The following is a 17,560-nucleotide window of genomic DNA, read 5'->3' as shown; positions in this document are numbered from 1 at the left end:
TCAGACTTTTGCCTTTCAGATGCAACACTGCAGTTTTGTTAACTTATGCTAGATATACTAAGTAAATATTATTTAACTTGTAGAACTTATATAATGTATGTCTGGGAGTTTTGAGTGTAAACTGATTTCAAAAATAGTGGATTATATCACATTATAAATTGCAATAATCTTTACTTTTTAAGTACGAAGTTGCAATTTTGTATAGGTAGTGCAGGATTATACAATTTCAATTTATTTTTTTTATTGGAGTTTAAGTTCTACTCTGCTACAGATTTCCAATATAACATTAGCTAAATAGTTCAATAGTATATCTGAAGAAGTCACTTTTATATATTTACACAAATACAGCTTTCTTTGTCAAATATACAGAAATGATCTTCGTCATATTTATAATGTGTATAGTTCTATGAAAGTAGTGAACTTACAATATAGCAAGATGATGCATTTGCAGTTAAACCGCAATAGTGCATGGTAGTGACTTTTAACTATAGGAAAGACTTGTTATTTAAATTAAATATTAAATCTTTCTATTTGTAGGTTTTCTAAATAAATACTTTAGTTATTATAAATTTGTAGACATATTCGGATGTTTTGTGTGCATGTCTTTGCAAAAAGTACAGCATTGGCAAGTTACACTTCATAGTAACAAGAAGAGTGAAGCTATAAATAAAAAAACAAAATGACATATAGTAGGGAGCTATTAAGGAAATTGGCTCCATTATGTGAGTTAACTCTATATAGTTCAGATTTGGATACGAAATTACTGAAAAAAGTGGTTTTTGAGGCAACGAAAGTAGATGAATTAGCACCAGTTGTAATTTCCACGTATCCTCAATTCGTTCCAGCAGTTAAGCATGCGATCTCTAAAGATGCAAAAACTTTAATTTCAACTGTTGTAGCATGGCCAAAAGGTGATGGGTGTGAAGAAGCAATAAGAGCAGAAATTTACAATGCCGTAGAATATTACAAAGCTCATGAAGTTGAATATGTAATTGATTATAGGTAAGTTTAGCTTAGTTTCTAATGAGAGTTTATATACAATGTTACTCTATGTAACCATATTAATAATGAAATCATACATATTTAATTAGGACTTTTTATCCTAAAAAGTGGATGTTTCATATATTATAATATATAAATGACTACGCATTGTTTATAAAAAAAATCATTTTTTTCTGATTGATTTTTAGGAGCTTTACCTTTCCTATGCTTTATAACTTTAGTTATAACCTATTATTAGATCAAATGGAAAAAGTTATCAATGAAATAAGTAGAGTAAAATCTCTAGTGGGAACTCAGACAATTTTAAAAGTTGTATTGGAAATTGAAGAAGTGCGTGAACTACCGAAAATAGCATCACTAGTCAGATGTGCTATACTAGGTGGTGCAGATTTTATTGTAACATGTACTGGTAAAAGTGGTCATTGCTTATCTCCTGAAAAGTTACAATCTGTATTAACAGAGATTGCTCATGCAATAAATGGTGAAATACCATGTGACAAGGAAGTTGCAGCTGGAACTGATAAAGAATTACTGAAGGAGCTTCAGATTTACTGTGAAGAATGCTTTAACTCTGGTATGCTTGTCCTCCCAAATAGACTAAGACATCTACAAACTAGGCATGTAGGATTGAAACTGCAAGGAGGTGTTAGTTCTATTGAAACTGCAATGGGATTTATTAGACAGGTTGAGTGTTCTTTAGGAGATGAGTTTACATCATCCTCGGCTACTTTCAGAATTGGATCCTCTACTTTGCATCCATTGATAATAGATGAGGCTATGGGACTTGATAATGAACTCAGAATAGTCCATACATTAGGTATAAAGCAATCAACTTACGGAGAAGTAGAAGATACAATTCAAGATGAGTTATATAGCTCAAGAAATGAATCGAGTAAAGTTCCCAGTCCTCAAATAGAGGAATCCGAAGAAGTGGGAGAAGATAATCTGAGAGATCTTAGTCAAAAAAGTATTCTAAATCTAAATTCTGAGACTAAAACTAGTCTCAATAGTGAAGGTTCAAAAGCTATTCCTATTGAGTACATGTTAAATTAATTAAATTGATAGTAAAATCTTAGAGTAGTTAATAATAATTTCTTTATCAGATTAGTAATTTAGTGTCTCATATGATTGTATCAAGTACAGTTCAAAAGTTCTCTTTCAATTTCGTCTTCCTATATTAATGAACAAGTTGATTATATATATATTTCTAGCTTCGTAGATATTAACTAAAGAAATAGGAGACATACCAGTAGCCTTTCATTCAGCCAATTCAATCTATCAAATATGATCTCATTTAATGTTAAAGTATTGTATATTGGGAAGCAGCAGAGTGTCTAATTTTCAGAACACAAGTTAAAAGTATTTTTAATGCTAGTTCTTAGTTACCACTGGAAAACTGAAATAACTCACCTTCATTGTGCTGTAGATAAATGGGCTTAGGGCTATGGCAGAATATATATATCTATGATGTAAACTTGTCTTAAAAGTTATCCTTAATAAACCTTTTAAAACAAAAAAGATTCTCCCTATAGCTTGTTTTAGCATCACAATAATTATCACTTGAAGTAAACGCAAAAGTTCACCTAAGAAATAAAGTATTTGTTCTCAGTAAATATGATGATAGTATTCTCTAATCACTTAAGAGCAGTGGGAAAACTACCTACTAAGGAGAATGATAAGAAGTTCAGGGCTCAATTTCATACGCCAATCCTTAGCGCCTGGTTTCGTTTTAATAACCATTACTCAAAAAAAATGTTTGTACTGGTTCTGTTACTTAGTATTCATTAGGAAGATTTCGAATGTGATATTCGATAGCTAATTGTTATGAGTAAATGTGGAAGTTATTAAATTATAGGGTCTCTGAAATTTAACTGATAACCCGCTAAATAAAGTTTTCAGATTTGCGGTTATACCCAAGGACACTTGACCTCTTTATACTAGTACTTTACAGACCAAAATACTGACTCTCCAAATAGTAATAGTTCTGAACTGATAATCAATTGATGTTGACTGGATCAGATGACTGCTCTATTGTTAAACAGATACCTCCAGTATTGTTTGGTGAAATAAAGAGTTTTATTCTAGATCATGTGGACTTTGAACTTTTAAATTCAATTTATAGAGACTTTTCTGATCCAAACTTACTTAGAATGTCTCCTTGTTTAGAAATTCAAGGACAGTATAATGGTGAGCAATTTAATGTATTCAAAGTATCGGCAGAAGATGTTATTTCATCGATCATTTCTATTATAAATATACAACAATGGGTAACTTTGGAGAAGCGTGAGAAGGGACCATTTCCAACAATTAATAAGAACCAGACAAAAAATATGAGTATTGTTACAGAGTATTTACCTGATGAGAACTACTCTGAATATTATTCAGCATGGAAACTTTACTTGCGCAGGGAGGCTCCATCTGGCAAGACTATTAGTGAATTATTCTCATTGAAATTTCTACGATCTTTAATCATTATAAATATTGGAATAATGCTAGAGGGATTAGAATCTGCGGGGATATACTCTAAGGCAGCACTATCAAGCTTTTTAAGTAAAGCAGTTAGTATGAAGTTACTGCTTAGAATTTGTAATATATGTGATATTACAGATAAAGATAGCTTAAACCACCTGAAAAGACAAGCATGGGAATATTTACGTTTTATGGGGAGTGATGAGACTCTTCAATCAAATTTATTATCAGAAACCGGATTGGGATTTCTTCATAGAGATAGTGGAAGTGCAAAAGAAGAAGCTTTAGGTATAATTTCTTTTGAATGTATAACTAATGATAGAGAGCCAGAACATTTAATTAAACTTATAGCTTTGAAAAACGTGTTTTCTAGACAATTGCCGAAAATGCCTAGAGAATATATTGTAAGATTGGTTTTTGATAGAAACCATTATTCCTTTTGTTTACTTAAGAAAGGAAAAGTAATAGGAGGAGTTTGTTTTAGACCATATTTTGAGCAAAAATTTGCTGAAATAGCATTTTTAGCAGTAACTAGCACAGAACAAGTAAAAGGTTATGGTACAAGATTAATGAACCACTTAAAACAGCATGTGAAAAAAGGAGGCATTGAATTTTTTTTGACATATGCAGATAACTTTGCTACAGGATATTTCAGGAAACAAGGGTTTAGGAAGGATGTAACAATGCCAAAAAGTAGATGGCTTGGATATATTAAAGATTATGATGGGGGAACTTTGATGGAATGTTACATTAATCCTGAGATAAATTATTTGAGATTATCAGAATTGTTTTGTGAACAGAAGTTCACAATCTTACAAGCTATACAGCTTATAAGACCACTTAAGGTATATCCAGGATTAATAATATGGAAAAAGATGGAGCAAAACAATCATGAAAATATGGATCACTCTGCAGTAGTACCTAAAGAAGCTAAAGCTGACCAAAAAGATATAAATCTCGGAAATAATAAAGTATATCCGCTAGATATTCCTGGAATTTTAGAGAATGGCTGGGTAGAAAGAAAGCTAGATAATATTGAACAAAATAAACAGGATTTATCAATGAATGATCAGATATGGCAGGTACTTGACACTCTTTCACGTCACGAAAATGCATGGCCATTTAGGAAACCTGTAAGCGTTGGTGAGGCATCAGATTACTATGAAATTATAAAAGAACCTACAGACATACAAACAATGAAACGTAAATCAAGGAACAAAGAATACAAAAGTAAGGAGGAATTTTGCAACGAATTAAAGAGGATGTTTGACAATTGCAGATTTTACAACGCTAAAAATACTATATATACTAAATATGCAAATGAACTTGAATCTTTTATTTGGCCAATGCTGCAGACTATACACGAATGAGATAAAGTGATTTTTCTGCAAGGTAATGAAGAACACTTTCTATATGAAAATATTGTCTTATACAGGTTTTTTCTATGTGAGTATAGCATTTTAAACTTTACTATCCTAGAAGATGTGAAGTGACACACTTTAACACAGCTATATCCATTAATAATACATTGTTCATTTAGATAACTGATTTGACATTTAGTGGATCTCTGATTATAAAGTAGTATTGTAATACTAAAAAAGATGGAGAATGATTATCTTGTATCTTTCTTGAATTGAATCCTTTTCGTGACCTGATTCGATATTCAACTTTTTTTTACTCTCAACTTCGTAAACTTTAAAGGAAACAGATAGACATATAATATTTCTGCTTCTTTCATCAGTTTCATTGTTATTGATGCTTCAGTTTAACTACTTTATATGCCTTCTGTGTATAAAAGTCCATCTCTTGAATCACATCCTTAATGCATGCACGCTTGTTGGGGTCAACTTGAACAAGCTTACTAAAGATAAACTTAGCTGCTTCTTCACAAATAGCATATTTATAGTGATCAGTATTACTAAATCCTAGTGCCATCTTAGCAAACTCTATCCACTCTCGTGGTTCTATAACCCAGCCATCTTTTCCTTTAAACTCAAGGGGGCCTGGACCGTATGGGACCTTCATGCTATCTACAACACGTCTACCCATTAAAACTTCTGCTATGGATATTCCTGTTCCCCAAGCATCAGAAGACAAGCCAATTTCTACAAGTTTCGCAGATTTTATATCGCGACTCTTCTTTGTATAATATTCAAGCATTTTCTGCTCAGGGCTTTCATACCATGAAGTTCCGCCGGTAAAATCCTTCGCACTGTGCATAGAAGCTGTTCCTAAATCTATTATCTTGACATCTAGATGTCTTTCATTGTTCTCATGGTGATAGTAAAAATCTAATACAATATTATCTGGTTTTATATCGTTGTGCCTAATTCCTAAAGCAGCATATTGAGCAATTCTAGTTAATGCCAAAGTACACCACTGGAGTTTATTGTACTCATACAATGCTTGACATCTGTTATATATTGCACTGGTTGAAGATGAATGCTCAGATCTTATAATATCAAAAAAGTCTGGTCCTGATAACTTCCTTGTCATTAAAACTGAATTTCCGGGATTTTTTTTATCCAAGTAATATCCTACTAATTCTGCACAAGGCCAAGCATCTTCTAACTGCTTGTAACCCTGTTCTTGTTGTAACTGAGATAACCTTTGATATATATATAGATGACATTCAATTTCTCTCTTAATGCTTCGACCATCTCGTGCATTGCCATCTTCTACAAATTTCAGTGCCATTGGATATGCAATGGTACTACCAGTTCTTCCAAAGGAATTCATTGAGGGTATCCATAGTGATCTATGTACCTTGCGTTTTGAGGAGTTCTGGGATATTACACGGTCATGAGTAGTAGGCCATAGCTTTAATTCGCCTCGTGGGTGTTGCACACCTCCTAGGGGTACTATGGGAAACATTACTGGCCCTAGTCTATCATACAACCTTTTATAAACAATTGAATAACTCGAAGATGAAGCAGGGATTGCTGTAATATTTTCAATCTTGTCCTCATAGAGGACTATATTGCTATTACTATTATCACTATGGATTAGATGTTTCTGAGGATTCTTATGCTGAATACTTTGATATGTATTTGTATAATAATTAGTACTTAATCTAGCTTGACTTCTTCCTGTAACCATCAAGTCAGTTCGCCCACCTTTTCCATTTTGACCTTTATTGTTTGAATTAAAACTTATCAAAGATGAACTTGTAGACGAAGAAGATAAACAGCAAGGTGTCCTTTTTACTGTAGTATTTTGTGGTTGCGGAGATGACGCAGCTATAGAAGGCGAAGATGACGAAATTCCAGGAGAGGCAAGTGATGTCATAGATACGAAGGAAAACATACCAGATGATGCTATTGCTGAAGAAGATATTGCACATGTCATGTTATCACCACTGCAACAGTTACATCCTTGTTTATAATTATTACAATAGCTCAGGACATTACAGCTATTTGATCTTATATCTCTTAGTGAATTGCTTCGTATATGTGCGTTATCTTGCAAAGTACTACTTTTACTTCTAGTGCTAAAGTCCATCATTTCAGTTGTCTATTTCCTGCTTCAATGGTCTTTCTCTCGTCTTACTTCATAACCTCAGATCTACTTCAATTTGGGAGCTCCCCTAATATATTTCTATTTCCAGCATTATTTTTAGGAGACCTGCACACTCTGATAATTGTCACACTTCGTGGATTTACATGCCGTCTTCTTCGCTCAGGCATATCTCTTACACACTACAACACACATGTGAATTTGGCGCCTAAAAGTAGTAAAGGGAGTATTAGGGAGTTTTACTAGCACGATACTATTAACTGTAGCAAAGTTCTAACCTGATTTTATAGTAAAGCTAGCATATTTAAGTGAATAATCCACATTAATTTAGCTAAAAAGATAGCATATCCCAGCCTTTGTTGAGTATTCAGGTGTGATGCTTTAGTAGAGACTAAAACACAGCAAATACAATATATACTTGCGGCTAACTAACTCTAGGTACCGAACATATTTTCATAAATGAGCGCTTGTGGGAAAGAAACATCGCTAAGTAAATTCAAAATCTCTAAACAAATTAAAGCGTAATTTTAGTCTCTCTAATGCAACAGGGTGATCTACTTCCATGGGTGGAGAAATATAGACCTGAGAGTTTGGAGGAGCTAATTTCACACAAGGACATAATTGGGACAATTAGTAAATTTATAAACTCTGGTCAACTACCTCACTTGCTTTTTCATGGACCCCCTGGTACGGGGAAAACATCGACAATTCATGCACTTTCTAAATTTATATATGGTGAGAAAAAGAAGCAGATGGTACTAGAACTTAATGCCTCTGATGACAGGGGAATCAATGTAGTAAGGGATGCAATAAAAAGCTTTGCTGAAAGTGCTTCAACAAATATGGATTGTTTTGAAGATATACAGACTAGAGCTGAAAGTGGGACTACAAATTTAATATTTAATAGAAATTTCTGGCAAAATGTAAAATTGATTATCCTTGATGAGGCTGATATGATGACACCAGTTGCTCAAATGGCACTACGAAGAATATTGGAAAAATACTCAGAACACGTTAGATTTTGTATAATATGCAACTATGTAAACAAAATTATACCGGCACTACAAAGTAGATGTACTAGATTTAGATTCTCACCTCTATTTATTAATGAGATGGAAAATAAAATATTGGTGATATCGAAGGCAGAAGGAATCTACACTTCAAAGGATGGAATTACTGCCCTTATTGAAGCAGCAAGAGGAGATATGAGGAAGGTACTGAATATTCTTCAATCTTGTCATATGGACAATTATGGCAATATTCATGAGTACATGAGCTCATGTGACTTTACTATCATGGATGAAAATACAAATACATATATAAACGGACAAATGGTTCACAAAACGTTAGGTATTCCAACAAGTAAAGAAATAGATTTTTTGATGAATACTTTAACTAACAAAACATTTTCAGAAGGTACCAACGCACTTATGAACTATTACAGAGAGTACGGCTATGCTACACAAGACTTTGTAAATTTGCTCTATCGAAGGCTGTTAAAAATAAACTGGCCAGATTCAGTCATACCACTAATAATGAAGAGATTAGCTGATATAGAATATAGACTGTCATGTGGTGCAAGTGAGACTGTTCAATTTTCCGCTATTGTATCATGTATCTGTGAAGTTAGATTAGAACTAGAGAAACTCTTATGATTATCTTGATTCCATTCTAACTGATTGATTTTTAACAACTAGCTATATTGTGATCTCTGTGATTGTTAGGAAAATTCATTTTGTTTAACTTTGTCAAATTAGTATGACTCAGATTATACCTACCGAACCAGGAACTGAACTAGGATTTGTAACAGTTATCAGAAAATGCCACGATACTACATACAAATCAAATAACTTTCAGTACCAAAATTGTTAATTTTATTAATAAGACATATATTTAAGAATTTGTTTAGTTATATAGCCTTCTTAAACTTGCTTCTAAAAATGAAATAGCCCCTAAATTCCTACTTTCCTTGGTATTTAGAAATGAATACTTCACATTACTTAAATACTGAGTACTTGTCTTAAAAGATACATTTGCAGGCTTTTATCTTGGTCAACTGTAGTATATGGTAATAATTACCTCAAAAGAAATCGTATATAGTGTAATGTTGACCTATAGTAGAATTCAGATGCATACTTATCTTTTATTTTAAACTGAAGTTTAAGAATGACTTATTCTATAACAGATAAAGATATACTCTAAGTATATATAAGCTTTAGTGAAATAGGCTTCTTCTAAATTTCTTATTGGAATTTCATTTCATATTCGAGTATTAATCCCTCCTCTAATCTCTTAAAAAATTATTACTAGCTTTATTATTAATAATAGTAAGCAAATTGTGTTATTACTTCCGAATGTAGATGATATTAATTTACTAATAATTGGTAATGATGTTAAGATATTGTTTAGAACAAGTATATCAAGTGGTGTATGCTTAACTTTGTAACTATTAGCCATTTTAAATCTATATATTTTTTTAATACTATGAGTTATATCGTTATCTTCAGTTCCATGTTGCAATGTAAGTGCAAACACACAAGAAATAAAACGTCTCAAGGATCAAGCGCTGTATAACTAGCATTAGTGTATTATTGTTGCGGCAAATGTCCCTACTAAACATCAGTTATTACCTCAATAGAAGTTTATTGATACTCTTTAAATTAGTTACACTAACTATTCGAAATGTCTCTATCTGAGTCTGAAAGGAAATTTCTGGAGTTTGACTGGTCTTCAAATGTATTATGGCACCAATACTATGATAATTTATATCCAACACCAACAGTAGCACAATTGAATATCTACAAAAGAAAATGGTTTAAGAAGAATATAGATGCTAGACTGGAGCTACATCCAAAGATATATTCTAGTCAATCTAATGGGAATCCTCCAACTGCAAACTGTAATGGTGAGGAAAAAGTTTATCATTCCAACATCTACTACTCAAATTTAAAAGCAACTCTGCTACACCAATTTATAATATACTCCTTACTAATGGCATTACTTTTAACTTTATTTTTAATAGTACAAACGGTTTTACCATTTACTAAGCAAAATAATGTAATTTCAAATGTTTCTAAATTAGCCACATTGCTATACTTGTTTGGATTAAGTTCTTATTTATATGAGAAATTAGATAAACCTATAAAATTTACAAGCTTTGAGTTTTGGGGTAAAATTCTTTATGAGGATGGATTTCAATCACTTTTAATTCTCATTGCATTGTTCGGTATTACTTCAGTATTCCCACTTGTCTTCATAAGCCCTATGATAACATCTTTATTTATTTTGGTAGATTTCTCTCAAATATTAAATTACAAGAAACTTCATATTGCCACTAAAATCATTAAAGATAATAGAAGTGCTATATTACAAAAGCGTGCTTACTTCGAGATTTTTGGTCTTGGGCTATATATTCTTTACACTGCAATTACTAGGAAAATAAGTTTGATATATCCATTTTTACATTGGAATATTATTAGAACAAAATACATGTTTGATCCTTATTTGCAACTTGCTTTTAGACAAATTGATGGGTACTTCAATTTATTTTTAAGAACATACTCTTTACATATTCCTTTATTTATCCCTAAAATATATACTTGGGTAAGTAGAGCTAAAAACGATACAAATTTATTGCTAAACACCTTATTTTGTGATATTTTATTACTGTTTGTAGATGAGAGAATTCTTTGTGAGGCAGATTTCTGCAAACTAAGAACAATTCCCCAACTTTAGGCCTTTGGATATTTAACTTTAGAGAATTTATTAGTATTTCAATAGCACTTTTCAAGTTTACAACTAGATTCTGTAATGAAATTAAGATATTAACGGCACAATTTATCTTTATACACCACCATTCAATAGCATTTTCTCTTTAACATTGCTAAAAGTGTACTTTTGAGTTACATATATATAATGAATAGGTTATAGAGTACTCAAATGAGACGAAATTATGTTGAAGTTAATACGAATTAAATAAATTCATATTTAGTTATTAAAGATCAAATAATGATAACTTGGTAATAAAATAAATAATTTTAACAGGTAATGCAACAAACTTACTTAAGCCGCACCCGGTTTTATAAGAGTACTAATCTTAATGGGGGTTTCCTTCAACTAGGTAGATTGTTGCTAGGACAGTGTCACGACTTATATATCGTGATGAAGACTGAATAATATAATTGGGTAAACTATTGTAGTAGATCATTATATTTCTGTTGTAATTAATGTCTCAGACAACTATCAAGACTCCAAAGACATATCACTTAAAGCTAGTATTATTGGGTGATGCATCAGTAGGTAAATCATGCCTAGTTGTTAGGTTTGCTAAGGACGAATTTAGTGAATACCAGGAACCGACAATAGGAGCAGCTTTCATGACCCAATCTGTGAATATTGATGATGACTACATAGTAAAATTCGAAATTTGGGATACTGCAGGCCAAGAGAGATATAGAAGTTTAGCTCCAATGTATTACAGAGGTGCTGCAGCTGCAATAGTCGTATATGATATTACAAATTCTGACTCTTTTGATGGTGCTAAGTCTTGGATTAGTGAGTTAAAAAGTATTAATAATAATGATATTGTAATAGCTCTTGTTGGAAATAAATGTGATCTTGAAGGAAATAGAACTGTTAGTAGCGAGATTGCGAGATGTTATGCAAAAGAGAATGAGATTTTATATCTTGAAACATCTGCTAAAACTGGACATAATGTTCAAGAAATTTTTGAAGAAATAGCAAGAAAGTTACCTAATTCTAAGAGGTTTGATAGAAATGATTTTAGCGATCCAAATAAACTAAAGAAAAGTACTGGTTTTCACTTGATTAGCTCAACTGATTTTACAATCAATTCTGTTTGTCCTACAACCTGTTCTAGCAGCTAGCTTGAAAAGTATCTTTTTAGCAATTATATCTTATTTTTTGTATTCTGTTTTTTGGTTATTACTTAAAGATTGATTTGTTAAGCTACCAAGTGGCTTCCCAACTACACAAAAGTCATTCGATAATTGATTACTGTACTGAAAATATGAGCCAAAAGAAATGGGATTGTCTCTTCTAAGAGGCACAAAAACTGCTCTACTTTGTATATTATTGACAGATGGAAGCTTTGCATAGTAACTTGGTTGATGTGCAAAATTGATGACACTATTATTTCCCATACTATTAATGAAATCTCTCATATATAAAGAGTCTATTGGTCCTGTATTATTCGTATAGTCTGTCTTAACTACTGGAGGTACCTGAAGCATTGGACTTTTGGATCTTAGGGCCATATGTCTCCATGAGTATGACAACATTCGAAGTTTAATATGATTATATACTGAGTGCAATAATATTGATAGAATATCTCTTTTTATATGGATATCTATAGTTGTTTTGTTGTTAATTTCATGCATTCGATTTATGACATTATTCTTAACAGATAGTTCTTTATGATTCATTTTCGATGTACTTTGGACTGTATATACTAGCAAATCCCGAAATGCAAATGCAATGATGAACTTTCTTTTGCAACTCACTATATATGCAAAGAAGGTCATCCTAAGCTCATATTCTACTACACTTTGACTCTTATTAGTGCTCTGATCTAGATTTCTTCTGTACATCATAAAGGCCTCTTGAGTTTTTTTTAATTCATTTATATGTTCTTTTTTTAAATTGTCTACTAATTCAGTTAACCTTTCATTTTCTGCTAATAGCATGAGCTGTTCTTTTCTCAAAGTATAAAGTAGCTTGCTACTATCTTGACTTGCTTTCTTGTTACTCTCACATGAATGTAAGTCGGATGATAGTAGCTTCCTAAAAGTATCAAATCCATATTTGAGATATTTAACCTTAAAATATCTTTTAGTAAATTCATCTAACATCTGAACTGCTCTCCCCTTTAATAAAGCTGAGTATGCTATTTTTTTTGCTTCTTTAAATTCGATCATTGTTTTCATCTTGTTGTTTACTTTTTCAACCATATCTAAAGTTTCATTTTCCTTCTTGTTTAAAGCAAAAATTGTTTTTTCCATTATCGAGATCTGATCCTTGTATACATCTTGATTTGACTTCAACTCTTTCAAGTAGTTCTGAAGACTGCTAATTGTAGCTGAACTCATAGATTCCAATTCATCTTTTTGTCGTTTATATAGTGATAATTGTTCTTGTAAATTCGATAAAGTTAACTTACTTTCCAAGTACTCCTTTTCTTTATCAATGTATTGGCTCTGCTGCTGCGAACTGTATTTTGCCTTCTCAATCTCAATACGTGATTGAACCTTTTCTTCATACTGATTTTCGATAAGTTCAATTCTTTCTTTATACTCTTTTTCTAAAGTTAACTTTCTCCGACATAGTTCCTCATCAATATCCTTTTGGCGAGATTTGTATTGGTTCTCCATATCCTTTCTCATTTCTGCTAAAGATACATCCGTTTTTCTTTTGTATTCTACTGTAGCTCTCTCTATGGTAGCTTTCATTTCTTCCTCTAGTTGCTCTCGTAGCCTTTGTTCATATACTCTTTTTTCTTTGTCTAAAGCTTCTCTCTCAGCTTGAAGGATTTTGTTTAATTCTTTCTGCAATTTGATTGCATTTTCAGCATCTACCTGACGCATTCTATCTATATATTCTTTCTCTATATATGACCTAGCCTTTTTCAATGCTAATTCAAACTGATGACGTAGATCTTCTGGAATATTAGAATTTGATGTTGTTTTTAGCAGAAAATTTTCAGGGGAAGAAGATGATGGGACCACTGGACTTGAAGAGATATTGGATTGCAGAGGGTATTCAATTGATACTGAGTTATTTAACTGTACAGATCCTGCATTTGACATTGGTACGTCTAATGGATTTTTTGAATTGTTCTTAAATGAATCTGTATGTAGTATTGTACCAGACTCAAAATTTGAGTTTCCGTTTTTTTCTTTCATTGGAATAAAGGTGTATCCCAAAGAATTATGTGGCAGAAGCTTTTTGTTGTTCAATGCTTCAGTTTCATTCATCAAGAAGAAACATTTGAGTGCCTCAAAATAGCTACTGATATTTGAGTGTCAGAAGAAACTTAATACTCTTAGTGATTTAATGTGCGCATGCACACTATAATACGGGATAATTGATTTTAATAAAGCATCTATCAATATGTGGAGATACAATACTTAACTAATAGACAAAATATAATAATGTATTTATTGAATAAGATGTTGTAAAAGTGAATTTGTATCAATATAAATCTATCCATTCTTATTTACTTTCTTTTATTACCACACAAATTTGTAAGCTACTCGCAAACCCATTCCTTATAGTCTTGTTGATAACTTTAGTTGAGTGATACTAAAATATAACAATTAAATATGCATATTACGGAAGTGCGCTATATTTCCTACTTTTTTAGATGTGGTCTATATGATAAACTACCAAAGCCACAAGCAGTTTGCCCAGATATTGTTGAACTGATTCAAAATAATATAGGAAATATCTCATCCATCGCATCAGTACACAATGTAAGTCAAGAACTTAATCAAATTCGGAGTTATATTTTTTTTTTTTTTAAAAAAAAAGGTTCATCCTTTTTTTAGTTATCTCTAACTTCTATAGCTATAATTCTATGTTTTCCAAAATTTTAGAAAGAGCAGAGGTTAGCTTGTTTGTATGTGTTGATACTATATATAAAGTATAGTCCCACAAATACAATTCAGGTAAGTTTTACTATAGTTTTTTTAAATGGAGTTTAGGGAGTTATTTCAGATCTTAAAAATATGTAGGTATTATCAAATCAAAGGTTCCTCATATTGATTATGAAAATTGTTGAACTTCAAAAACATGATAATGCAACAAGTAATATTGAGCAGTTACTTTGTTTACTACTCTTCTACTATATAGAGAAAGAACAACCCATGTTTGGTAAGGTTGCAATAAAGAGTGGATTCCTTGATCTCCTTTTGGATTGTTATCAGATAAGTGAACACAACTTACTGCTAACAAAATTTTTAATTCGTGTTGTTGTAAGGCTAGTTAGATTATCTCCAATAGTTGCTGCTATATCATGGATTAAATTAAAAGTGAATATAGATAACCAATTACTCCATAAGGATACTTCTCTTAGATTATGGTCGATTCGCTACATTGCCTCTTTAGTCAAAATACTCGAGTCGAACCAGGAGCATCAAAATTTATTGAAATTTATAAAGCCGATTGACTTTATAGCAAAGTTATATATACTATCTTTTGATCAGTGCTTACTAATAAAGTATAGTTCTATCAAGCTTCTTTGTTACTTTGTTATTTCGAACTCAAACAAAAAAATGTATCGCAGTTTAGTTTATATGGGGATTATCGGAGTTTTCCTAGATATTTTAAAAAATTCTCAGCTCAGTGCATCAGTAGATGCTGCAATATTTCCAATATTATTAGCTCTCTTAAAGCTTATTAAGAGTTCTAGTAGATTTTCTTTGATCTTCATACATTCAGATGGAATAAAAGTCATCTTAAACCTTCTCAACTGTCCAGTAGAAAAGATTGCAATATCTATACTTTTGATTATTAATTATATCAGTAATTACTCTGCTTACCATGCAAATAAAGTTGTTATGCTAGAAAATAACACCTTTGTGAAGCTTGTTGATATGAAATATAAGATTAAATCTAAATATACTGAGAATTTTATGTACAAAACAGTATATAACCTTTTTATTAAATGTACAGAGTTGGATGTGCTACAAGATTTCTTCTACAGCTGTAGAGATCCTGATATCACTGGCAGAACTGAATTATCTACTCATCTAAGCAGAGTTAAACTGACTGAAGCTACACTTCGTCGGAGCTGTGATAGATTTGGTGTCCCAGCATTAGGTACAATGTAATTTTCAGTATTAAAATTGAGTACTTCGGTTTTTTTAATAACATAAATAGATATAGAACCTATTAAATCATTCCTCATTGATTTAATAAGATGTGAAGATTATTTATATCAGGTGCTCTCAAATTTATAACACTTTTGATTATGTTAATAATTAGGCTAATACTTTCAAATAAAAGGTAATAGAGATTAACAAAAAGGTTTGAGAAATCGTTTAATTAGTTATGAATGATTAATAATCCTGTTTTTTTTATTGCATACTTTCCAATTAACTTATATAGTGAGAACTGCTCTTTAACTAAGGTACTTCTAAATATTTATTAGTGTAATTTCCTCATACTTTATACTAGTACTGAATTGGACATCTTAATATAGAAGATGTTTATTAGAACTTATTATCTCACACTAATTAGAATTTAATTAAAAATATTAGTCTTGTTAAGATGTTGAGCTCTCAGCACAATGTATTCCTTGATCTCAGTATCACCCTACTAGAAAAAAAAGATAGTAATTAGGAAATTTCAAATTAAAAGTAAACACTAAATAATATTAATATAAATATATGAATAAATTAATCTTTCTAGTATTAGGCTAGAAGCTGACACGCTTGTATGTTGTAATCTTACATACTTTCAGGTATAATATTTCTCAGTAACTTAGAAGTAGAAATTAATACACATCTCAAGAGTTTTCAGCATTTAAGGGCCTAAGTAAGATAAAACATATATATTATTTTTTTAATTTAATACAAACTCAAAATAGTATTTCTCTAAATATTTATCAGCGCTAAGAATTTCCAAATCAATAATTCCTTTACTTACCGATATTTCTTATAACGCTTTAGTATACTAGTAGAAATAGAAGAGCGTAAAAATGTATCTTTTTTTTTTCTAAGTTTGTAAATTAAGGATATATATTTGGATGAATAAATATACTTTTATTGCAGTATTCTAGGCTAAATAGCTTGCATATATCTAGTAATTTGATATTAAATTGTCAAAAGTAACATAAGTCATTAAACATTTTGGGAATATAAAGTATGGAATATGCATTGGATTTCAAGTAGCTGAACTTATTTCTGCATATTTGCATATACACTGAAATATAATTCCCTAAATATTAAATAATTATATTATAATATTATTCCACTAAAATATTAAGATTTGTAGATGTCTCCATTGAAATTTGAAGTGTACCGTGGTTTAGTTGGAATGGAAAAGTAACTTTAGTCAATTTCTGATCAGTTTAATTGAAAGATAGATATATTAAATGCTTAATTAAAATATATTTGATTTCATTAAAAATTCGCATTAAGAAATTAGTTCACCTCTAGAATATCAAATTAATATTAAAGTAGATGAACACAAATGAAAATAGGTTAGTATATTATTCCCATTATAAGGTATCAACAAATGTAATATTTTAGATTATTTCCAAATGCTTTAAAAATTGAGTAATTATATTCGAATGATAAATGTCATACTTATTTGAAATGAAAATAATATTAAGTTAAAAAAAAAGAATGAAATCTTAAAAGATTTTGTAGCGGTATTAATTCACATTATACTAATATAAATTAATATAATTTAATTTCATTATAACTAGATAGTAAAGTCTATATATTATTCATTAATTAATAATCAGTATTTGTAATAACTATGGAATTTCGTTTCAAACCAACATTAGATATTGACTTATTAAATATATAAAGATATATTTTGTTATTTG

The 17,560-nt window shown here is 30.9% G+C and overlaps 8 protein-coding genes across 8 annotated transcripts; 6 read left to right on the top strand and 2 right to left on the bottom strand.

Moving 5' to 3' along the window:
- Positions 1–679: 679 nt before the first annotated feature.
- On the top strand, positions 680–2,055 carry cand_000080 (deoxyribose-phosphate aldolase family protein; the record flags this gene model as incomplete). The annotated part of the gene is made up of 2 exons (XM_067210258.1): positions 680–1,002; positions 1,191–2,055. The coding sequence occupies 2 exons, from the start codon at positions 680–682 to the stop codon at positions 2,053–2,055; spliced, it is 1,188 nt and encodes a 395-aa protein (XP_067068462.1).
- Positions 2,056–3,005: 950 nt separating this feature from the next.
- Positions 3,006–4,841, top strand: cand_000070 (histone acetyltransferase protein; the record flags this gene model as incomplete). The annotated part of the gene is made up of 1 exon (XM_067210257.1): positions 3,006–4,841. One exon carries the CDS (start codon positions 3,006–3,008, stop codon positions 4,839–4,841), a length of 1,836 nt encoding a protein of 611 aa, XP_067068461.1.
- A 379-nt stretch (positions 4,842–5,220) lies between these two features.
- On the bottom strand, positions 5,221–6,975 carry cand_000060 (uncharacterized protein; the record flags this gene model as incomplete). The annotated part of the gene is made up of 1 exon (XM_067210256.1): positions 5,221–6,975. One exon carries the CDS (start codon positions 6,973–6,975, stop codon positions 5,221–5,223), a length of 1,755 nt encoding a protein of 584 aa, XP_067068460.1.
- A 551-nt stretch (positions 6,976–7,526) lies between these two features.
- Positions 7,527–8,642, top strand: cand_000050 (replication factor subunit 5; the record flags this gene model as incomplete). The annotated part of the gene is made up of 1 exon (XM_067210255.1): positions 7,527–8,642. One exon carries the CDS (start codon positions 7,527–7,529, stop codon positions 8,640–8,642), a length of 1,116 nt encoding a protein of 371 aa, XP_067068459.1.
- A 1,027-nt stretch (positions 8,643–9,669) lies between these two features.
- On the top strand, positions 9,670–10,722 carry cand_000040 (uncharacterized protein; the record flags this gene model as incomplete). The annotated part of the gene is made up of 1 exon (XM_067210254.1): positions 9,670–10,722. One exon carries the CDS (start codon positions 9,670–9,672, stop codon positions 10,720–10,722), a length of 1,053 nt encoding a protein of 350 aa, XP_067068458.1.
- A 491-nt stretch (positions 10,723–11,213) lies between these two features.
- cand_000030 (RAS family protein) lies at positions 11,214–11,873 on the top strand (the record flags this gene model as incomplete). Its single annotated transcript, XM_067210253.1, has 1 exon — positions 11,214–11,873. One exon carries the CDS (start codon positions 11,214–11,216, stop codon positions 11,871–11,873), a length of 660 nt encoding a protein of 219 aa, XP_067068457.1.
- A 30-nt stretch (positions 11,874–11,903) lies between these two features.
- On the bottom strand, positions 11,904–13,979 carry cand_000020 (uncharacterized protein; the record flags this gene model as incomplete). The annotated part of the gene is made up of 1 exon (XM_067210252.1): positions 11,904–13,979. One exon carries the CDS (start codon positions 13,977–13,979, stop codon positions 11,904–11,906), a length of 2,076 nt encoding a protein of 691 aa, XP_067068456.1.
- A 792-nt stretch (positions 13,980–14,771) lies between these two features.
- On the top strand, positions 14,772–15,836 carry cand_000010 (uncharacterized protein; the record flags this gene model as incomplete). The annotated part of the gene is made up of 1 exon (XM_067210251.1): positions 14,772–15,836. The coding sequence occupies one exon, from the start codon at positions 14,772–14,774 to the stop codon at positions 15,834–15,836; it is 1,065 nt and encodes a 354-aa protein (XP_067068455.1).
- Between the last annotated feature and the right edge of the window lie 1,724 nt (positions 15,837–17,560).

The sequence above is a fragment of the Cryptosporidium andersoni genome, assembly GCF_001865355.1.
Source record: "Cryptosporidium andersoni isolate 30847 chromosome Unknown contig_57, whole genome shotgun sequence".
NCBI lineage: Eukaryota > Apicomplexa > Conoidasida > Eucoccidiorida > Cryptosporidiidae > Cryptosporidium > Cryptosporidium andersoni.
Note: the sequence above shows the minus strand (reverse complement) of the source record. Positions and strands in the feature narration are given on the sequence as shown.